Raw genomic sequence first — 24,688 nt, 5'->3', positions numbered from 1 at the left:
GCCGGGTTTAAGCTTACTGCTCAGCTATAGTGTTTTCTTCTTCTAAAAAATAGCTATCGGTATGTTTATCCTAGGAGGCAAAGAGCAGCTTGGGGAAGAGGGAATCGAATCATGGGCTTGGGGTTTGTATTGGCATAGTAGCACACTCTGCAATGCCCTCATGGCTGCCTCCATGCTCATTTTTCCACATGGGCAGCTCACAGAGAATGAGTGTGTGGATGGGGTGTGTATGCATGTGACTAGGGTGTGGGAAAAGAAAGGGGGTATATGTGTTAACTGTAAGTGTGTGTGTGTGTGTGTACTAACGGTAGAAGTTTGGGTTGATAGGTGCAGACAGCAAGCCGATTTTTAGCTGCCACCTAATTGGCAAAAAAAAAACCCCACGGAATGTGGGCAATTCTTAATCCAGCCTTTGGGCTAAAGAAAGGCCAAAGTGTGTATGTGCATGCATCACTGGGGCATATTTTAAAGGCCTAACAGTCTACATTTCCTCTATTTACTTTGCTGCATATTTTGTGGTTTTAAATCTCTGCTGAGGTTCTCTCACCAAAGAGTACTTGCCCAAACCTGGATCTTGGCATCCAGGGAATTCTCTTTTCTCTACCTATTTATTTTTCCTTGCACCAACAAAACCAAAATTGATCAATAATTACATATTGCATATGTTCCTTGCAATATCTCACTTTCCTTTCAGGTAGGTTGATTTGTCCTCATCTGGATATGAATGAACAACACATCTTGTTTGGGTATTGTTGCAATTTCAGGGTCGTATTTTAAATCAATTAATTTACAGGCTTGTGTTAGTTCAGCTGTGCGTGTATAGTCTCACAAAGTAGCTGGATGCAATGTGTGTAACCTATTCCATCCACAAAACAAGAATTTCTGTAGAGTTTCTATAGTGCAAGTTCATGTTCCGATTGTATCTGCCCTACACTGGTTGCTCTTCCCACTCTTTTCTTAGTTCGAATTTCAATCTGCTTCCCAAGTAAATGGCTGAACCAATGAACTCTGGTGAGGGGAACATAGAAAGTTCAGAGTCCCTTTCTTATACACTTTCGTGTTGTGGTTACTGTTAATAAAACCTTTCTCCACATTTAGGAGCAAATGGTGAGTACAGTAGTCGCATGAAATAAATGGATCTCTTCAGGCATTTGAGATGAACACATGTAGGCTTAAAGAGGAGAGAGACACCACCACCATCCTCATTTCATATGTGACTTAGTGCTTCTTTGGATACAACCTCATGCCTCTTGTCCCTCTGATGTTACTTCATACTTCAGCCCACACTTGTTTCATTTCTACCAAACCAAAATATTCTGAATCAGAATCAGTTTTACCAGAGTTTTGGAAAGTATTTATTTGTTTAAGTAAAATTTTCAAAGTTTCATTGGTGGGAATCAAAGAATTGTAGAGTTGCAAGGGACCCCAAAGGCACAAACCCCTGCCAGGCAGGAATCTCAACTAAAGCATCCATGAAGAGGTAGCCATCCATCCTCTGTTTGAAAACCTCCCATAAAGTAGAGTTCATCTCCTTCCAAGGTAATCTGTTCCACTGTCAAACATCTCTTACTGTCAGAAAGTTCTTCCTATGTTTGGTCGGAATCTCCTTTCTTGTAACTTGAATCCATTGCTTCAAGTCCTACCCTCTGGAGCAGAAGGAAACAAGCTTTCTCCTTCTTCCATGTGGCAACCTCTCAGATATTTGAAGATGGCTATCATATCGCTCCTCAGACTTTTCTTCTTCAGGTTAAACATCCCCAACTCCCTCATTCCACATAAGGCTAGGTTTCTAGACCTTTTATCATGTTGGTTGCCCTCCTCTGCACACATTCCAGCTTGTCAGTATCCTTAAACTGTGATATTCAGAAGCTGACACGGTACTCCAGGTGGGGTCTGGTCAACGCAAAATGGAGCAGGAATTACTTCCCTTGATCTGAAGAAGGTATTATTGTAAGCAGTACATTCATCCATTCATTTCAAAAACAACTGTTGATCTAATTTATGGTCTTTTGTTTCCCTTTTTATGCTGTGTAAGTTCTTGGAATGCTAATTGTATTTTATTGTTCAAAACATTCAATGGAGCAAGTAGGAAGAAAGGACTGTAGGAATAAAATATTGCTGTTCTTTATGTTATACTGTATATTCATTGCATCGTTTTGGGAGAATTATAAATTGGGGGTTTTTTGTACTTATTTTCTGGCACACAGTCACCATCTACATCTATGTGAATATTTTGTTAACCTAGTTAATGGGTACTGACAAATAACAAATATTCTTTAACATCTGATAAACTGCTGCTTGGTTATAGTTTCTGTTTATATACCACATAGCAGAAGAACAAAAAAAATTAAGTACTTCTGTTCCTCATAATATTCTGTTTATTTAATCTGAACAGGAACTGCAAGTACTTACTGGAAAGGCAAGGTGTGGTTTATACAAAGTCCTAGATTATAGTGATGGCGCACTGGGGCAGTACATATTAAACATGAGTTAAAGTGGTCTTTAACCCTCACTATTTGTTTGTTTGTTTGTTTGTTTGTTTGTTTGTTTGTTTGTTTACTAGGTTGAATTAGCAATCAAAATGGATGCTCCACAAACGATGTGCATAGGTATGAGATGGAGTCTCATGAGTTTATCCAGACAGCAGGCCATACGCATTTCCCTGGCAATTTTCATGTTTTTCTCAACATGCACTATTTCTTTTTTTAATGGATGCAATCAGTATGTGACTTCAACCAAAATTAGCATACATTTTTATGGCCCTGCCGTATATTCTCTTGTTATTAGGTTGGTGGCTTGGTGGTGTCCCTGTTCCAAAACATATTCTCTTGTAATTAGGTTGGTGGCTTGGCAGTGTCCCTGTTCCAAAACATGGCAGAGTTTGCATATTTGGACAGGGATATTCAGGTCTTCAGACACACTGGAACTGACACATTTGCACTAAAATCCCTGCCTTCTGATCCAAAGATATGGAATGGACGCCCTTCACTCAGTGTTGTTGAAAATGCATTCTGCACATGCATTGGATTGTTGCTGCGTGTGTCCTAGGGATGAGGCTTGGCTGAGTTCGCCTGAGATCAAGAAGCCCTGCTTTTGATTCACCATGATGCTGCACCCACAATCTTTCATTTCTACTGGGTCACATTCTTCAAGTACTTGATTTGGGTTTTCCAGCAGCAGCATCCATACAGACTGTCCTGCTCCCCAACATAGTTTTAACCATTTTATCATGGATTGTGCCTGCCGGTCCAGTAGTAGATTAAGTTCTTAACCCGAGGTGCCACTGTACACTGCCTTGATATGTGAGTTGAAGAAACATAAGCACTTTTATAAATAAATCAAACTGGACCAATCATGGTAGGACTGGTCAAAAACCATTTCAAATTTTACTTCAAACACATAAATATCATTGATTTTTGTCATTTTGAATTGGATTTCTCTCCCTCCTTGACTATGGGTCTGTGGCTAAGGGATACAGAAACCGACTCTTCAGGGTTCGTTTCCTATGGAGGTAAAATGGAATGTTTCTTACTGTTATCTCTTTATCAGGAAATTGTACTTATGGAGATGTCTACAAGCATGGTTTCTTCATCAAATCTCCGCCTCCTCATCTTTTCTCCAATCAGGTACTGTTGACACCATAATAGTCATCATGCTGCTGCTATAATAATGATGAGCAAATAGCAATAATAATTATAGTCATAATGTGTTACTGTATTTCTAATTCCTTGTCTTTTACCTTTCTTCCAACAGAACTCCTGGAAAAGGAGACACTTTATCCTTTCCAAGTCTGGCAAGAATGATTATGTCCTGAGGTATCTTAAAGGTGCCCACTTAAAGGGTTATATTGAAATCAATGAGTAAGTATCTGGTCATGTCTCAGAGAGCTTCTTTTAACAGTCCCTGACTGCCTGAATTGATGCTTGCTGGCCTCCTCAAAAAAAGTGTTGCTCCTGGTTCTTTCCAAGTGCATGGTGGAAGGAACACAATATGAAGTTGAACCATCTCACAGGTTAAAAGCACTGAGAGGCAGTGGGCAAGACTTGCCCCCTTGCCAGCCATGTATTCAGCTCTGAAAAAGGGGCCCCACACACTTCCTGGTGTATGCATGCAGAGGTCCTCCATGCTAGGGGGAATCCTGATTGTTCAGAACTACTTATTGCACAAAGAAGCTCTGATGGTATGCATATAGGGACCCTGCAGCTGGGGTGGGGTGGGGTGCCTGGGGGGTGAATTGGTAGGAGAGTGGCTAACCCATGTGGACCTGCAACCCCTTCATAGTAATGCGCTTTTAATGTGTGAGAACCAGTGCAGCTGTTTAGGGTTCTATGAGTTCTAAATGGAACCTCAGCCAATCATCTCTCCAGAAGCTCTGAGGTAATTCTAATCTGTTGTATTGTTTTAAGTTTTGTGTGTTTTTAAAGCGTGGTTGTGGTTTCTTCCTTGGTTTTCCTTGTTTCATCTTTTGTAAACAACTTTGAGGTTGTTGTTTTTAATTGAAACAAAAACTATTACATTTTCAAAATTCACAAAGAAAGAATAAAAATAATAATTTGATCTAACGACATATTCTAAGATAAAAATAGGTGTTACAAAATACACAGTAAAAGTATTTAAAGATGTAAGATAAACAGAACAACATTGAGAAAGAAAAAGAAAAAGAAAAGAAACCAAAGCAAAGCGACAAAAACTAGAAAAAACAAAAAACAAAAATACTTTTCTTCAACAAACATTTTTTAGGAAGTTCAAACCAATACTTGAATATTCTGTACGCAAAGTCCTTCATGCTGTTTTGAGTCCCTTATGATTTTGTTGACATCCGTCTATCTCTTCGCGGTTTCGATTCAACTATTACAGTTAAATAATTTGTGCTTTATTGTTTGTCCAAAATTGTTTTCCTTTTCTGTGAAATTAATCTAAATAGATTAATAGATTAATTTCTGCTATGAGGTTTTTGACAATTCAGCGTTATATAAATTTTGAGGAATGAATGAATGATCTGGCTGCCGCATTTTGGACAAATGGAAGTTTCCAAGGTGTCTTCAAAGAAGAGCCCCACATAAAGTACATTGCAAGAATCCAGTCTGGCAGTTACCAGAGCATGGAGTACGGTGGCCAAGTCTTCTCTGTCCAAAAGGGGCCATTGCTGGAGATAGGCTTAATATCATTATACCACACTTGTCTATCCATTTAAAACCTCATGTGATTCTCTTTTATATAAATAGTTAAAATAAGCAAGCTTCGTGTGCTATATCGGAAAAGGGATGTACCAGAATGCATTAGGCTGCCATGTGCCGTAATTTAAACAAGGTGGCATCCATAGTTCTCTCCCTCCTCATTTAATCCCCACAACAACCCTGTGAGGTAGGTTGAGCTGAGAGATAGTGACTGGCCCAAGGTCACCCAGTGAGTTTCATGGCTGAGCAGGTGTTTGAACCCTGGTCTCTCAGTTCCTAGTCCAACACTCCAACCACTATACCACATTATATTACACATTACATGCTTTTTATGACATGCACAAGATTGTAGTTTATTTCATGTATTAGAACTTACCGGTACATGATTGTAAAAACCTGTACTTGAAAGGATCTCAAGAATCAACCACAGTTCTTAGTGGTGCTACAATATATAGACATATCGAAATTTAGTTATGTTTCATGTCTCTGAGGTTTGTGGATCTATGGATTGGGATAAGAATTTGAGACAAAGTTCTTCTTTCGGACTTGTTTTTCCCATTCTGGATTGTGTAAGACCAAAACTCTTGTTTAGAAATGACATGCAATAAAAACAGTCTCATCACACGCAATAACATATTTTACAATGCTAGACATCTTTTAACATGATGACCCACACAGACGGTGTACATCTGTCATATATTTACCTAACAGGACTTCAGAAATAGAGATTGGCATAGGTGACCCCGAGAAAATGACAGTTGTGAAGAAGATGTTTAAATGCAAGCCTGCAGAAGTGATGACCATCAGAACAGAGAATAGGGTTTTCTATCTTATTGGAACAGACAGGTAAGTTCACCATTCTTTACAGATATGTACGTATAGCTTTCATACCTGCTAGTTCAACTAATTAAAATTTAAAAAAATACCAATACAGGATCCTCAAATTGGTCACAGCACATCCTCAAAAAAATAATCACACAAGCCATCATATGTATTGCAAAAAAGAGGATTCCCCTTACAAAGTTTACAAAGCTTGTGAAATACACTTGAACAGTGATATTAGTGAAATTTAAGGAGCCACCATAGCTTAATAAATCAAGAATGGCTTCCCTACTGTGATTCCTTTCTTGCCCAGTTAAGCCACATATTATAAAGTGTGTGTTTCCCTTCTGAAAAACCCTTGCTTTATAGGCTGTTCCGGAAGTAAAAGAAGAGCTGTAAACTATGAGGGAATCTTTATTTGAGAAGAATCAGCCACAGAATAATCTCTTTTGGCGTTACACTTGCAGCAGGGATTTTCCCAGAGTCAGCATACCTAGAACTTGTGAGAGAAATCAGTGCTGCTTGAAAAGAGATAATACAAATCCTGTTAGGTACCTTTTTACCTTATACTCTCCTCCCCTTATTCTGCACATTCAATACCCAGCAGAGACTTTGGCACTGAAACAAAACCAGTCTGACCTCAAAGAAAACAAATACCCTTTGTTTGTTTTCGGTAACTTAGAATGGAGTGCCAATTTCCTTAATGGCTACTTTGAAAGATTCTAACCACTCCTGCAAGGCAGTGGGTACAGAATTTTCCTCAGGGTTTAGGCCTGAAGGCCTTCCCACGAATGAGTTTAGCTGCAAGGCAGCAGAGGTTTAGAATCAGAGTTTTCCTTCTCCTAGATGGGCTACCTTCCCAGGTTGACAAGCCCCATATGCCCCTCATTTCCCTCTATAGCCTACAGCCACACATTAACAACAACTAATGGGAAATGTGGTGGTTGGTACAAACATGGTTTATATAGTATATATATATCTAGCTATCACAGCCATCATCAAACAGGTGAATCTCATCCTCACAATAAAGGTGGGGCAGAACCTGTGTGATCCCCAGTGGGTGTATTGAAATGCAGTGGCATAGGAAGGGGGGGTGGAGGGGGCAGAATGCCCTATGTGCCACTCTGGGAGGGGCGACAAGATGGCCCCTGCCTCCCCCAGGTGTAGAGCAGCTGAGGGAACGGCGTCCGTATGGGCTGCTGCGCGTGAGCGGCATCCCGTATGGAGTGCGCATGCGCGGGATGCCACACCTGCGCAGTCTGTATGGAGTGCCGCACATGCGTCACCCCGGGTGCTGGAAAGGGTTCCTCCGCCACTGTTGAAATGCCACCCTACAAAAGACTGGTCTGGCTATCTCTGCACTTGCCTTCCAGTGTGCCTTCTCTATGAGCTTGGAACCCAAGTCAACAACACCATCCTGACAGTGTAGGAAGCCAGCAGCCTTAGTGTGAAATGCCAAGGCTGCTAAGCAAACCATATTTGTCTTGGTTAGAAGAGCTAAGCCTTTTCAATGTGTGCAGTCACCCTGCTCCCATAGTATGCTCAGGCCAATGCATGGATATGCCTTTATGTCTAGGTTAAAACACTAATTAAAAATGCTTTTGTTCAGCTAAAAGGGTGCCCAAATAAAGCAGATAATGGATTTTTTTTTACTGTTCTTTATCAAAGTAGTGCATATAAAAGCTGCAGATGATGTACATTACATGCAGGTCCCACTATCTAAACACAATGCATTTTCAGGAATTTGTTTCATAAGCAAACATTTGCATAACAAGTTGACCATTTCCATTGATCTCTTTGGGGAAATTTCTAATGTGTTTCCAACCACAGAATATGACAAAATACCAGGGAAAGCCCTCTGAAACTTGCAAAGGCAAATAAGGAAAGAAAAAATGCTCTTATTTGCCTGATCTCTCCCCCTTCCTCCTCACTTCCTCCTACCATGGTTTCTGGTGAAACGGCTGCCGTGGACCAGCAAAACACAAAAAGTAAGGCTTATTTAAGGCTGTTTATTTGTTTACAGTACTACACTCAGGTCCAGCTCTGTGGTGTGTATAATGAGGTTTGCATACTAATTCCTCATTTTTGGATAAGTGATTTTTTTGTATAACAAGTGTTTGGATAGTGGGACCTGTGTAAATTTAAAATAAACTAGGGTTTTGCTTCAGTGCTGTTGCTTTGACTCCTAAATTTATGCAGATTTGATAGATTAATTTACTTAGTTGCAGTCCTAACCATGCCTACTCAGAAGTATGTCCTATTAAACTCAGTCGGGTTTACTCCCAGATAATTGAGCTAGGATTAGTCTAAGATGTTTTTTAATTGGCTGACTATGGAGAATGAGAGTTGAGATTCTTTTAAGATTTGAAATTTTGTACAGCCATGGAATAAAGACATCCCTGGTTATAGGGTGAAGGATTACTGGTGAGAATCTTGAAATCATGGGTGATTAACTTTGGCCTTCCATATCTTGCCAAACCACAACCCCCACCACTTCTGACTATTGACCATACTGCTGGAGTCCAAGAACGATTTAGTTGTTTTCTTAATATACCCAGGGTGGTATTCAACTCTGAGTAAAACTTACTTGAATACCACCTAGCAATATTGCTTCATGCCAGGGATTATGGAACCTTAAGCCCAAGGCTCAAATATGGCCCTTGAGGCCTCCATATCCTTGTCCCAGAAGTCTCCCCAAGCCATGCTTCTTCACTAGCCCTGCTTCATACCTTCCTCATCCTAGTTTTCCTCTATCCTTGAACTGTCTTGCCTGCCTGGCTGAAGAGATGTAGAGGGTAGCGTGTAAAGACATCTGACTTGCATAGGCGGGTTAAAATTTGGATTTGTTGCTCTGGCAACTTTTGCCTCTGGCCACCACCATCACTGGCCTGTGCCTCCCATCTTTGATGTTTTCCCATGAGGCAATGCAGCCCTTGGGCTGAAAAAGTTTCTCTGCCCCTTGGCATATATGGAAGAGGCACCTTGAAGATGCTGCTCTAGGATTTGGTTCTTCTTCAAAAAAAAAAAACTTTACACATTTTTCAGAGGAATAGAATCTCATTCCTAATATTTTGTTTCTCTATCTGTCTCCTTAAAATGTAATTTCACTCTCTAGCAAGGACGTTGAGGACTGGGCCACCTTCCTGTTTTCAACCAGCAGAGAAACAAAGGTAACTAAGGTTACAGGTGGGTAGCCGTGCTGGTCTGCCATAGTCGAAACAAAATAGAAAATTCTTTCCAGTAGCACCTTAGAGACCAGCTGAGTTTGTTCTTGGTATGAGCTTTCGTGTGCATGCACACTTCTTCAGATACACAAACTAAGGGAAGTTTTAGGAATGAATTCGTATCTTCCTTGCACATCCTAGGAATGACCCAACACACATTTTGAGAATGGACATTTTTTCACACATTCCTAGCGAACATACTTGTAAGAATGTTAATTGGCACTTCGCCACTAAAGAAAATAAATATAGAAGTCTTATCTCTAAGCAGAGAGAAAGAGAGAGCTACAGATACAGTTACTGTGATGCCAAGGAAGGAAAGCATAATGTAGGCTCTTGCTATCTAGGCTGCATTCTTGTGCTATTGGAGTGTATTGCAGTGCCATTTAAATCAATTTATCTATTAAAAATGTAAATCAAGCACCAGTTTTCTCCACATATATTAACTTTATTTTTTAACTGCATATATTCTGTGAATAAAAGTGTTTTGTTTGGCTTTTATGAATCTCCTGAAAATGAATAACTAGGTAATTATAAAATGAGACAGATTACATAAAATAGGTCATTAGATGACCCTTTGCTAGGCCACTTTTTGGTGTTAGTTGGTTAATTGTCGTCTTACAGTAAAGTAGCATTGGAATGGCGATGACAGGAGTTGTTGTCTGTCAACATCTGAAATACCACAGGTCCCTCACTCCCAGATCTATCAGAATTCAGTTTACAGATCCAAAATTTTCACTAGCAAAGGCTTGAATAATAGATGTTTGGATCTACAGGCTAACAAAATACTCCCCCCCCCCCTCTGTCTGCCAGTGTTCTGGAACTGAACTTGCTGCATTCGGGAACAAACTAGACTTTTCATAGCATGCAGCTACATAGGCAATTTTTCAGCCATGGGAACAAGCGCTTATTGGGAAGCAAGTGCATACAGAGATGGAAGGCTCATCACTAGCCTAGATAGCTCAGTTGGTTAGAGTGTGGTGCTGATAATGCCAAGGTTGCAGGTTTGATCCCTGTATGGAACAGTTGCATATTCCTGCATTGCAGTCCAACTCTATGGTTCTATTATTTGCTACTTCAGCTTCAGCTAGGAGCCTTGAGGGGGAGAAGTTTCCATAGGTAGTGGGGTGATCTTTATTCACATCATGGTGGGCAGGGAAGAGATAAACTTTTATTTTACTACAAAGGTATGTGAAATTACTCTGTTGCTTCATTTCTTGACCCAGAAACCAGAAATGAGAAGTCGGTCAAAATCTTCACCAGCTTGTCTTGATGAACTAGCTGCTGATATCATCAAGAAGGAACCGTGTCCTGGCAATGAATATGAGGTGGTTGTTATATACTGTCTTTTTCATTTTAAGCGTGCCTCCAGGCTGTCAGTATTTCATGGGAAGGATTTCAAGGGCATACCAGGAAACTTAGGTTTGCACAATTAAAGTGCTCTGTTACCCTAGTGCCACAAATCCATCTTAAAAAAGAAACAGGTTTTTTGCAGTAATTGGAAAATGCATTGAAAATTGAGGGATGAATGAATGAGAACGCATGTAAACACCATTCAAATAAGTCAGGATGAATCCAGGATAGGTATTCATTTTCATATAACTTGCCCACCAACAAATCAGAATAAATGCACAATAAAGACTAAGGTAAAGGTAAAGGGACCCCTGACCGTTAAGTCCAGTTGCAGACGACTCTGGGGTTGCAGCGCTCATCTCGCTTTACTGGCCAAGGGAGCCGACATTTGTCCACAGACAGTTTTTCTGGGTCATGTGGCCAGTGTGACTAAGCCGCTTCTGGCGAACCAGAGCAGTGCACGGAAACGCCATTTACCTTCCCGCCGGAGCAGTACCTATTTATCTACTTGCACTTTTTGACGTGCTTTTGAACTGCTAGGTTGGCAGGAGCTGGGACAGAGCAACGGGAGCTCACCCTGTCATGGGGATTTGAACTGCCAACCTTCTGATCGGCAAGCCCTAAGCTCTGTGGTTTAGACCACAGCATCACCTGCATCCCTACAATAAAGACTAGATATAGCCTAATTTTGGGGTAAGCTTTGTGAAAGAAAATAAGGATGAATGTGCAATAGCTAGCTTGTCTGGACGAGTGCTAAAAATAAAATAAAAAATACTACTACGTTATTCCTTTTCTTTTCCACACCCATAACACTTTTAAAGTAGATCTACAACTCAAGCACCTGATTTTGCTAAAATGTGTTCTATGAGCAGAAAGAACAGGGCTAATTTCTGGTTTTAATGAATCACCCTGAAATAAAGCTATGCTTTCTTTTGTTCTGTTTTGATTTGTTGCGCTGCAGGATATAGGAACATCTGTCTCCAAGAAGAGGCCCTCTTCAGAGCCTGTTACTCAAGAATCCTCCCAAGAAGCCCCTGTTTATGAATCACTGACGGTACTGCAGCTAGTGAGTGTTGAAAGTGGGACTGGAAGAACTGTATGGATAATTTGAAGCAACTACTGCATCACTTCCATGCACTGTGTAGTGGAGAAAGTTGCATGAAGCATTGCTCAGTTGTTTTCAAAAATAAAATAAAATAAAATAAGGGTTTGCTAATGATTATTTGCTACTAATTATTTCTTCATTTTCTGATCCTTCCTTTTCACACCCACTTGCCTCACCTTATCTCTGACTTCCACACACTTGCCCATAATGCTTCCATTGCAGAAATGTGCCTAGAAACTTATGTCCATGGGCACAATAATATGATGATAGATAGATAGATAGATAGATAGATAGATAGCCCATGTTTTCCCCAGACCAGGACTCAAGGTGGCTTGCAGAAATTTAAAAAAAAAACACGGATAAAATACAGAAAGCCAAAAAACATACAAAATATGATAGTTTAAAAGTAATTATAATAGAATTGAAACAATTTGGAAACAAATCTACTATAGGTCAGCAGGTTTGAGTACATTCATACCAGCTGTTCTCCATGTTGTTATGGCACATCTCAACCTGATTACATTCCTCATAAATGTTTCACTTCTGATTTTCTTGTGGGGCACCAGGTCTTACTCATTGCTGGTTTCATTTGCCAAAAAGAGCAAGTGTTTGCATATTATCCATTTTAACCTTTCTCAGAGCATGATGAGCAAAGAATAATGACACTGTAAACATGTCTGTACTTTTATTTCAGCAACACCTGACAAATCATCAACAGTCAGAGGAAAAATCCGAAATGGAGGAATACTATGCTTGTCCAACAAATATTCTAGCTACGGTAACATAGATATCATTGTTTCTCTGTTCTAAATAATGAATTAATGCTTATATCTCTTTTTAATGTGCAGAATCCTTTATCTTGTGTGCAGATTTGTTCCACGCCAGTTTAGTCTCATAGCACTGTATAAAGCTTGCGTCATACTGAGTCAGAACATTAGTCCACAGAGCCCAGTATTATTAATTCCGACTAATAGCAACTTCCAAGGGTCTTATGCAGAGGTCTTTCTCAGCCCTTGCATCTGAAACAATTTGTTACTAGAGTGCTGCTGGGTATTAATCATCATCATCATTAAATTATTGTTATTATTGTTATTATTATTACCCCTGTCCATCTGTCTGGGTTTCCTGGTTTACAGGAATTTACATTGCAGGGTGTTTGGACTGGAGGACCCTTGGGTCCCTGCCAACTCTACAATTCTATGATTCTATACCTGGGAACTTTGGTATGCAAAATGTGCTTTACAGCAGTGGCTCTCACCTGTGGTAGAGATTTACCCTCTTTCCACTCTAAGATTTGCAGTTGTTCCAGAATTTCTTCAGAAATTAAATGGTTGCAGTTTGCTAAAACCAAGTCTTTCATGAAGCAGTAAGAGTTATCTTGTTTGGTTTAGTGACATATCAGTTTTATCCAGACAGACTGGACCAAATGTATTAGTGGGTTCAATAACAGTACTGAGAACACCGCTTTTAACAGAGTTGAGTTTTTTTTTATATCATTTGTATACGTTAATATACTTTGCATATGCTTTTTACTTTCACAGCTGAATGATATGCAGGATAAATTCAGCACCACAGAAGAGACTACTAACTCAGATAAGGAAAAGTTTGGTGAACCCGAAGAATACATATCCATGGGATGCATGTGAGTACTCAAGCATGGTGCATTTTGCTCCTAAATTTATCTGAAGCAATTGTTTGTGGATTTCTTTTGCTAAGCTTTTGCTAGACAAGGACTCCAAATCCCATCAAATCCAGCCAGCATGGTCATTGGTCTGGGGTGATTAGAGTTGTAATGGAGAAACACATGGAGGGGAACACGTTCCCCATCTCTGTGCTAGACCATCATTGGTTCATCTTTATTGCACCTGTGGGAAAACATTTTAGTCTACTGTGGCACTCTGTTTCTTTCTCACAATAAAGTGATGTCTACCTTTAGGTGTTAAATTAACATAGCCAGAAAGATAGTATTATTACCAATAACTGCTGGTGCAAATTGATCACTCTTGTAATCTTGCATAGATTCCTTCCTTCCTTCCTCTTCACAGAAGCAGCTGATCCTGCAGAAGCTACTTTGTCTTAGCTAGTCTATGCCAATTTCCAAGCCCATCAGCCCTGGCAAGGCAGTAACGTACATGCCAACAGCAATCACATAATTCCCCCTGAATCAGCTTTTAGCATATTACTGTAGCTGCTCAAAGATTGCCAGGACTTCTGGTGCCTTGAAACCCTGGAAAAGGCCATAGTACAGAAGCTGGATAAACACAAAATATATTAAAATCCTCCAAGACATTGGCTGGATACACTCACAGCTCATTGCCAGCAAGTAAACCACCACACAGATGTTTTGTTGTTGTTGAACCAGTAGCCTGATTTAATTGTTTGGATTCTGTTGCCATTCAAATTCAGCGAGGATTCAAATAATTGTTAAGGTTTTATTCCAGCTATTATTTTTTGTGGGGAGGTAACACTACAGTCTGGCTTTCAGTTTCAGATTTGGTTTAGTACCCAAACTGTTAGACAGTAATTGTACCATTTCTCATGGAGCATTCCTAGGATCCTCTAAGAAACCCAACTCGGGTGGACTCAAAAGCATGCTATAGCGCTGTTTTAAAGTCCATTTCAGTGATTTGGGGTTGTCGTGGCAAGTCCTGTCCTGGCTGAGGGCTGTGGACCAGTGTAACCTGAGTCCGCTTGTTCCATCTAGATTAGAAATGCTCAAACAATAATTATGTCCCTGAAATTGGAACAAGCTGGACGTTCCTGTGGATTGTAAGCCATTTCTGGGCAGTGGCTGAGGTCAGATTTCCCTTCCCCCCACAAGGAAGACAGACTCACAGGAACTCCGTGCAAACTGCATACCATCAATATGTTGGTGGGGTAGTACCGGTACTGGGTTCATGCCTGCTGGCTCTGTCCTGATCTCCACACCTTGGTAGTATCACATGCACAGAGCCTGCACTTGTAAAAGCTGTTTCGTGCATAGACTCCCCAACTTTACCATGTGTTTTTGTGCAAAATACAGGTCCCATGACTAAGGTCTGTTTAAATCATTGGGACTTCAGTGGGGCTGAATAGAGTGGCAGAGACACTGCCACATCCAATGCCCTCCCACTTGTGCTAGCCATGGAAGAGAAGCTGCTGTGAAACTGCAGTTTTCCCCTGCACCGTCTTCAGGATGGTACAGCAGAGAGGCCCGAATCAAGTCCGGCATCAGTAGCTGGAGTGGCTTAGGATCCAGCAGATACTTGATGGACCCTTCTCCACACCATCCTTGTTGCCTCCACACACCAAAACTCTCGGTTTGGGGGCTTTGTGTTAGCTAAAACTGGCAGAGATACTCCCAACAGTAGTTCTGTTTGTCCAGTTATAGTGGGGACCTCTGCAGTGGTGGTGGAGAACCTCTGCTGAAAGATTGCAGTGGAGCCAGGACACCATCACCACATCCTAACCCCCTCTAGAATGACAGGTTAGGGTTTCTCTTCCCATCTGGATCTAACCCAAAGGCTGGGCATGTACAACTTGCATGTGTGTTGGTTTTCTGCACAAAAAATGGCCAAAGTCTGTAGGTCTGCCAGGGCTGATCTGGCACTACAATTCTGCTTCACTTCCCTCCACCCCTCTGTTCATACACTGATTGTGCAGCTTCAGTCTGCTGCCCAGGCTAAAGTTTCTTTTTTTTAAAAAAAAATTGATGTGGTTTTTACAGACATGGCTGATGCATTTCCTTTTAAAAGTAATATAATTTACTCATTAGAGTTTCAGGGGTAGCGGAGGTAGAAATTGAACCTACAAACAATGAATTGACGACCATTCCAAAAGGCCAGGAAGATAGTACGAATCTGCAGGTGATAGAGGACAAGTCATTGAAACCAACACCACTACCAAGGACCTGGAAACCAGAAAAAACACCAAAACTATCAGTTCTGTCTGTGGTTCAGTTGTCCATTATTCTCAGGTGTGGATATTCTCAGTGTTTCCTGTGGATAGTGATGGTTGGATACATGTGCATAATTTACATTTTCAATATATTACTAATTATGTCTGTATTTCTCACAAACTCCCTGAGAGCAAAAGAAAATGCATTTCTGTTTCAATGGGTTTTCCATTGTCCCGATTTCCAAGTGATACAATCAGTCCAATAGTCAATGTCAAGGCTTTGAAGTTAGTTCTTTGTTCCATTATGTGAACCAGAAAAGAATACTTAACCTTTATCTCCCCACCATGTGAGCCTTTTGAATTCATTCAAGTGTATATTGGACTTTGTTGCATTGTTCCACGTAGTTTGCAAAGGTGCAGGGGAAATGAATCACTATGATTCTTGCTTCGACAATAATTTGATTCTATTAAGAAATGAGCCCTTTCTTACACACTGCTTTACAGATGTTTTCTAACGCACACTTATGTCACCTTGAGTTCTGAAAGGGTAGAATATAAGTGTTTTTAAAGCTCACTATTTTATAAAAGAAGACAAAGTAGTGAGATCTGGAATGTTGTAAGATTGGTTGTGTGGGTTATCATGGAAGATATTTAGACTGTTTCTAGCTTAATACTGACTGACAGTGGCTCTCATTACTAGTAACAACCTGCAATGGTACCTTTCTGGTTTATTAGCCACACATTTTGGGTTTCACAACACGCCCTTCCTCTTTTCAGTAAAGTCAGAGATGACTGCAAATTGGAAGAGGTGGATATTCTTCTTCCCCGGAGTGATTTCACCAACTGCCTGACACTTGTCAAAGCCGCTGGGCGTATATGGTAAGGCCTCTTATTTTCATGCTGGTTTGTACCTTCAGCTCTTAAAAAGCATGCAATCAGTTTTTTTTTGTCAGTTCCAGCAATGTCACCTCATCACTACTGATCAGTTTCATAAGAGACAGCTCACGTTAATATTAATCAATTGACCCAAATTAAGGCTCACCCACACATGCTCCAGGCTTTCTAGGTCCATGTCTGAGCTTTTCAGGTCCATATCTGAGCTTTCCCGTGCCCCAGGGCTTTGCCTGGGAAAACCCATGTTTTACTGCTGAATCGGAACAAACAGCAATCTGGAAAACCCTATTGCTGTTTACTCTCACTCAGCGGTAAAATGCGGGTTTTCCCCAGGGAGAGAGCATTGGGACAAAAAAAACAACAACCCAACCACACCTGAACCTGGAAAGTCTAGACCTATGCCTAGAAACCTGGAGCAAAGGTAAGTGTGGATGAGGCCTAAGAAGAGCCCTGCTGGATCAGGCATAAGACCCATTGAGTAGTCCAGCATCCTATTCTTACAGTGGCAAAACAGATGCCTGTAGGAAGCCTGTGGGCAGGACCTGAGTACAACAGCACTGCTGCTATTGATCCCCCGCAACTTGTATCCATATGCATATGCATAGATGCACACATGCACTCACTCACACTTCTTTATTCTTGTTAGCCTGTTCTGTGTGAAATCTGTTGTAGCTCTTGCTGTTGTAGCTCATGATAGTCTTTCTCAATAGTAGTGATACAAGTGATATAAGTGTGAAATGATTGTCCCAAAGAAGATTGCCAGAGCCCTGCCTTGTAATCTATCTAAAATCAATCTTTATATTTAACCTTTGAGTTAACCTTTTGATCAGTCTATTTTTGGGTGTGAACTTTATTTTGCATTTTTAAATAAGTTATTTAACATCTAGCTGTTATTGTTCTTGATCGTTACCCTCTTTGGGTTTGCCAAGAAAGAAAAGTGGGATATAATTTTTTTCAAAAGCAACATCTGTTCACTGTGACTGGCAGGTGAACAACATACTAATATTGACTTGTTTTTAGACTTACTTCATATGGTGACCTGTCATTTTGCAGTGTTCAGGAGAGCTGGCTATATAAGTCAGTTAGGGGGTGCTAGTTTTGCATTCCTGCCAGAGACCAGAAATGAATTTGTTAAAACACTGAGAACTGGTGCTTGGCAGCTTAGGTTTTAATTTATGTAACACAGAACAGAAATTTTAATCCCCACATTTCTCAGTATATTCTTCAGTTGGGCATTCCCATGCTAATGAGTTGGTGAGGGAATTGAAACACAAAGATTCTTACAAGCACATAAAACTGCTCCACAGCCTTTGTGGACCACAAGATGTCACACTATCTCTACCACAGTTTATTCCATATGACAAACAGTCTGGTGGCATCATGCTTTTGCATCCATATATTTCAGTGCAAAGAAAACACAATGCAAATGTGGTTGGGGGTGGGGAGAAAAGTCATCAGTTACATACTGTTTGTGGACTATAAGGTACAACATCAGTGAACACTGATCATATTCGCCAGATAGACTTCTGTTCTGGACATGGGACAAATAAGCGAACATTGGCAATTTCCACTCCCATTTTCATGGATATCCTACAATATTCCCAAGAGGAAGTTAAGAAAGTAGAGAATTTCCATTGTCTCACATATTTTGGAGAGTGGATAGGCAGTAGGGAAGTTAGTGTGCTTCCTAGAATATCAGTATCAGTGACTGAGGAAAGGAAGGGAGGGTGAAATGGACATAGATTAGAGGTGCCTAGAGCTCATCTCCTGCTGTGCCTTCCCTTGTGTACTCTCTAGTCCTCAGTTGCAAGTCTGACTCTCTTTGCTCTCCTTTGATGTACTTCACATGTCTGCTGCACACTGCGCACAAGAAAGTCACTTTCTCAGGCCTTGTCAGTGATGGGAGGAAATTCTTCCCAACAAGTTTCAGAGAGGAAGTCCCCCTGTCACAGAAAGCTGATGGGCTTATTCAGATTAGTAGAAGTGCAAGAAAGAAGGTGGAGAACAATTGCTGGCTACATTTACCAAGTATAAAGCAAAGAGTAATGGAATGAAGTGACAGAAAAGGAAATCTACCTTAAAATGGCCTGTCAGACTAATTCAGCAATGCAGTAAGCTACTTACAGAGATAGTACAATCTCCTACTTAGTGCATATAATGCATGTGTGCATGAACATGTGTGTGTGTTTAAGTAGATAGTGCATTTTGGCATGTGACTAGATAATCCAGGGAATTCTCCCTGAGTCCATAATTCTGTATGAGTTTAAACTTCCAGGGCTAGGGCTGTGTACTGGAATGCCATAATAAAATTGCTCAACCAGCCTAATAGGCCAATTATGTTAGGTCTCTGGGCTGAGATAAACAGAATACCCCTAGATTATCTACTGGAATTTCTACTGGACTTGATGTGCATACAAAGCCAGAAGCTTGAATACTTGATATTATTCGTTTTAATTTAAAGATGTATCTTCCAACTTTCAGCAGCCTTAACTGCCAAAGAGCAATTTAGAGAACTTTCTCCCCACTCAAAGAATGAATTCAAATGTAGTAATGTAGAATAAAAATCAAAACCACAGGATCAAAATCATCTTGTACCTTCATTCATGTGGATTGTTGGTTACTAGTTCCAGTATCTTTAGGCTGACATACTACCTTTAAAACAAAAACAAAAAAACAAGTTGTTCTCCAAAAGCTGTTAGCTTTCAGGTTCATAACTGGATCAGAATTAAGAATTATCTCTGGTTTCTAAGCTTCCTCTACAAGATTTGTGACCCCATAATAGACTGTAGATGAGTACCCCTAGATCATCCTAAGCTCTGGTAGTGTATTTCCATTTCACCTCCCTGCTTGGAAGCTTTAATTGATAGGCTATCTACTGCTTGATTGGATTATCTGCTTAGCTATCAATTTCATCCCGACTCTCTTTTTGAACGCCAGACTGCCAGATTTTCCATGGATACTTCTGCAGATCAGAAGCCATCACCAAAGTGAACAAGAATCCTAATCAGTCAATGCTTTCCCCCCTCTGTCCCTTCTCCAATTCACTACAGTGTCTCCCAGTGGAAAGACCTGCATCGCTTGGGATGCATATTTCATCAAGGGGATTATATAGTGGCTGTGAATGACCTGCATGCAAAGAGCATAGATGAAATATCTTTGTTCATAACTAGATCCACAAGAAAGGAGGTAAGAGCCAACAATTTAACTAGTTAGGACCACCAAGCAGTCAATTAGTTTGTGGCAATTAGCTGCTTATCCAGGCACATTTGTTCAGACAAAAACATGGCTAACTTTATTATTATTATTATTATTATTATTATTATTATTATTATTATTATTACTACTACTACTACTACTGCATACAATCTCCCATGTGGCTACCCATATGTTGGTCTGTTTGTGTGCAGCCAGTAGTTTCACACCACGGTAAAAAGTGGTAGTGGATTTCCTACCCTCAGCAACCCACTTTAATTTGAGCATGGACCTTATCCAAGGAATATGTTTTTAATGATTTTGCTCTGGAACATAGTGGAAGACAGTGTAACATAGGAGCCAACTCCTAGGGGCTGTGGGGGCTTCGCTCCCCCTATAAAATATTTGAGGGGGCCAAGGCCCCACCCCCAAGTTGATAGGCATTGCCATTCAAATGGTGCGCATGCACCGCATCATGTGATCGATTATGTGGGGTGAGGCTTACCTGGGCCTGCCCAATATTTTATTCAGATTCGCACCCCTGCAGTGTAATAAAACTCAAGCATCTTAATCACGTAAAGTTTCATTAAAAGCTGTTAATAAAAATAGGCACGCACCCACCTGCCCCCCCCCAAACAATAATAGGTTTCATAGAGTATTCATGAACTGGGATACCTGCTTAGAGGGACAATCAGTTAAACGCAGTGCTAGCAAAAAATACAAGTTGTGTGGGAAGATTCATTTGGGCTAGAGCACGAGTCTTTCAGAGTGCCCAGGGACAGCATGGGCTGTTCTGTTGTTGGGAAGAAAAATGTACACAATGAAAAAGGGCGGAGCAGACAAGCAAAATGAAATGTGAGCAACTGAACAATAAGGGGCCAAGGAGGCAGAGAAGACAAAGGGGGAATTGTCTAGTATGTGGAAAGCTGGAGAAAGCAATGGAAGAAGCAGAAGTGTAGTGGAGAACAGAAAGGTACCGTATATACTCGAGTATAAGTCGTCCCAAATATAAGCCGAGGCACCTAATTTCCCTACAAAAATGTGGGAAAGCTTATTGACTCAAGTATAAGCCGGTTCACCTTTGCCACTGTGGTAGAGGAGGAACAAGCAGCCCTTTGGGCTGCTCCTTCCTCTTCCTCCTTTGCTGCTGTGGAGCTCACCCCGTCGCAGGGTTTCGAACCGCCATTCTTCTGATCAGCAAGCCCTAGGGCTCTGTGGTTTAACCCACAGCGCAATGTTCCCTTGTGTTATACAGAGAAGGCTGGGATCCTGTCATGTTTAAGCAGGAGCCAGGGAAAGTGAGCACCTGTGGGGTTTTAATACTTCCTTAACTGGGGTCTAAAGTTTGCATTTATGTGAGCAGTTCAGGAATGGAACAAGCTGCCTGGGGAGAGTAAAGAACCACAGTTCTTGTACACTTCTTAAGGAATGGTTGACTTGAGTATAAGCCGAGGGCAGCTTTTAAAGCACAAAAAGTGTGCTGAAAAACTAGGCTTATACTCAAGTATATACGGTAAGTGGAAGTGATGGAAAACTGAAGACAGGGTCAGGGAATTTAGGGGAGTGGGGGGGGCTAATGAAAAAGTAGCACTGGGTGAAAATTCTTCACACTGATCTTGGGAACAAAGAAGACTGGTTATGTGTTGAAAAGGAAAATGGAGAGGCAATGGGATTTGTATTCATCTCCTGTTGAGGCTCCTGTTGGTTTTAAGGCAATTCCAGACTTCTCATTTCCATTGACTTGTGACCATTTCCATTGTACGTATAAGGATTAAAGAGATACTGCATCACTAGTAATCATTTAATGTGATTCAGGTTAGGTGATCATAGGTGATCATGGGTTAGTTGACTATATTGGCTCAAAAACAATTGTCTTAACACTGAATTCATACTGTAGTAAATAACCTAATCTGTAAATGTTGGTAAATGTTAATCTGTAATCTCTCCCTGTTTGGCATACATAGCATTATTAGCTAGATTGTACAATTCTTAACCCATCACCTACTCCTAGATAACCATTTTGCCTAACACACACACACACACACACACACACACTTCTGTCTATTTGGTATCCCAGGAATTAGTTCACTTCCCTAGCCACTATACCACACTACCTCAAAGTTTATTTGCCACTGCCTTGAAATCACTTTACCCAGAGATCTTCCATATTGTATTGGTGCTGGCAGTTGCAGGCTCTACACGCTTCTCTGTGTCTGGCTGTCAAAACCATTTGTTGAGAACCACTCATTGTAAAACCTTGGATATTTCTCATGGTCCGCATCAGGATTCTGTGGACACTCAACTTCACAAAGCTGTTCGGTACCACAATTCATCACTAAGTGTAAACCTGCAAAGGTAGATAATTAGATAATTGTAAACCTGCAAAGGTATATGGGGGAAAGATAAGTTTAAGAATTGTATATACAAAGTTACTAATCACTGTTATATTAACACAATGATGTAGGCTTGTAAACTATAAATAGTAACATGCTAAGTGCTTATCTGTTCTTTTTTTTCAAAAGGTGAAACTGACTGTATGTAGGCTTCCAGATTCAAAAATTTTACATGCTCAAGGATGCAAATGTTCCTAATGGAGAAAAATGTAAGTATACTGTGTATGACGAACCTGCCTACTTTTCTATGCAAAAGTCATCAACAACTCAGTTACGTTATAGTAAGCAGGTTTAGTTTACCATGATTAATGGAGTTTTAATCCAAGTATTCTGATTTCACTGGCTTGTTATCCCATTTCCTAATAGAACTGGCATGATTTAGACTTGTCTATCATGTCCATTATCAGCACTAGAGTGAAAACACAGGATCCCTCATCCCCTAAATTGGAAATATACGCTATGAAGCAAATCTAGAGTTCCCAGCCCACATTTGCCTCATAACGATAGTGCAGAGAGAACTTTTGCAATGGGAGATCAGTGGTTTGCATTCATACTTTAACAACTGAACCGCCAGCAGCTGGTGGCAATTTAAAAAAAGTATTGCTATATGATCTATTGGAAATGTTATTACATTCAAAATGAAACATATGAATGGTGGGTAAATAAATATAGTCTATGATGGGTAGGGATACAGGCCAAAATCCAGCTCAAACTGGGCACAGTAGCATGGGTTGGGCATACAACATGTACAAGGGCCTACACCCTACACACAGGATATCAGATAACTTTATGCATAGGCAGCCAGGTCAAGCAGCCATTCTCAGAACAGTGGTTCTGGAATCAGCAGATTCCAAAATCCAATCCAGACATTTTGTAAATCAAGATCAAGAAGTTCAATTCCTCTGAGCTTCTTTGTGAAAAGGCAGGATCCACATGTAATTAAAAAAATACTTTTATTTGTTACTTGTTGCAGAATCTTCATTGGCCAAGATCTTAGGTCAAATACAAATGAAGACTTGAAAACAGTGGCCCCCACAAAAAAAAAAACAACCACCATGAAGACACCAAAACCTTTTTCTCATAAAAAGGTAGCATGGTGGTGGTCTCTCCTTTTGTAGCACTCAGTGAACTGCACCAGACTGGGACAGGACTATTCCCCTGCAAATTTTGAAATGCAGTGGTATTCAGAAGAAATGGTACTTCACTGCTGTGAATATCCATACGTGTATGTAAAACCCTTTCAGAGTTTCTGCGCTGCTCCAAGAACAAAGATGCCGCCATCCTTCATCTGTATCTTCCCATTGTGGTATCAGATATTTGTCTTTCTTTTTTCCTTGCTTTTCTATTATATCATATCATCAACACATACTGTGTTACAGTCCAACATAAGATAATAAGAAAGGAATAGCATAATTATAAGACATATGTAAGTGAATAATAATAATAATAACAACAACAACAACAACAACATAACTTCTTTCCCCATCTTATTTAACTCTTATATATCTTAACTTTTACTCCCCTTCCACTCTTTCCATGGTTTCCTATTTGCTATCATTTTAAGTGTGTTTTCTTATTCTACTAGGTTATTTTCATTACCTTACATTCTCTCATGTTGTAACATCTACTGCTGAGTGTTTTTTTATCAGTCTGTTACGATTATTTTCATGTTGTAATATTTTTTCCATATACTGGTAATCTATATATAATGTCCAGTCTTCTTTTAGACTCTTATCATCTTTATTTCTTAATCTATTTGTCATGCTGGCTAATTCTATATATTCTAATATTTTAAGATGTCATTGTTCTCTTGATGGTACAGCATCTGTTCTCCACTTTTGTGCCACTAGAATTCTGGCAGCTGTCTTTCAAAACAAAAGCAAAACATACTTTAAAGCCAAGTCAGACACCATCCTGGAGATTAGCTTGACTTGGAACTGGTAGGAAACCTTAGCTTTTTAAAATACCTATTTATGATGTAAATAACAGTCTTACAGTAAATATTTTGTTGATTTTTTTTGACAATTTATGGAGCAAATGCTTTTCTGATTTATTGAGTTAGTTATGCTCATAGTTAGGAAATCCATGCTTGCACATCAGCTTCACCTTTTCCTTCAGCAGAGGTTTATTCTTGTAGAGATTATTAATATCCAAAAACATATTGTGCTAATTCATGTGCAATGCTAAACCATGGTTTTAACACTACGTGCACAAGCTAAAGTAAGCCCAAACAAAATCTCTGGTTGTGCGATTCCCCCATTCTGGCCAGGAAAGGACTTTGATCACATTTAATTTCACTTTCCACACATCATATGAACCAGCTAACATGGTTTCAAACAAACTCTAAGTTTCTTTCTTTTTCTTTTTTTAAACAAACTCTAAGTTTCAACACAAGCCAGGTTCAAACCACACATTATAAATTGGCTTGTTTAACTAACTAAAGTTTCTTTTAAACCACAATATCTGGTTCATACATATCATTTTATATGGCTTATGCCTGTGCTATTTAAAGGAACATATTATTCCATACAAACATGCCTGGGCTCTGAGCTCTTTGGGGAAGAAGACCCTTCTCTCAGTTCTGCCACCCTCGCAGGCACATTGATGGAGATGTGAGAGAAGGCTGTCTGTTTTTATATTGTTTTCATTCTATTA

General features: G+C 40.1%; 1 protein-coding gene across 1 annotated transcript; it reads left to right on the top strand.

Moving 5' to 3' along the window:
- Nucleotides 1-375: 375 nt before the first annotated feature.
- Nucleotides 376-23,073, top strand: PLEKHS1 (pleckstrin homology domain containing S1). Its single transcript, XM_033148073.1, has 15 exons — nt 376-746; nt 2,564-2,609; nt 3,550-3,626; nt 3,754-3,860; nt 5,889-6,023; nt 9,115-9,169; nt 10,447-10,548; nt 11,535-11,639; nt 12,373-12,456; nt 13,220-13,320; nt 15,415-15,633; nt 16,332-16,433; nt 19,499-19,634; nt 22,163-22,242; nt 23,007-23,073. Exons 2-14 carry the CDS (start codon nt 2,582-2,584, stop codon nt 22,229-22,231), a joined length of 1,320 nt encoding a protein of 439 aa, XP_033003964.1. The 5' UTR covers nt 376-746; nt 2,564-2,581; the 3' UTR covers nt 22,232-22,242; nt 23,007-23,073.
- The last annotated feature ends 1,615 nt before the right edge of the window (nt 23,074-24,688 follow it).

This window comes from Lacerta agilis, chromosome 5 (genome assembly GCF_009819535.1).
Source record: "Lacerta agilis isolate rLacAgi1 chromosome 5, rLacAgi1.pri, whole genome shotgun sequence".
Taxonomy (NCBI): domain Eukaryota; kingdom Metazoa; phylum Chordata; class Lepidosauria; order Squamata; family Lacertidae; genus Lacerta; species Lacerta agilis.
Note: the sequence above shows the minus strand (reverse complement) of the source record. Positions and strands in the feature narration are given on the sequence as shown.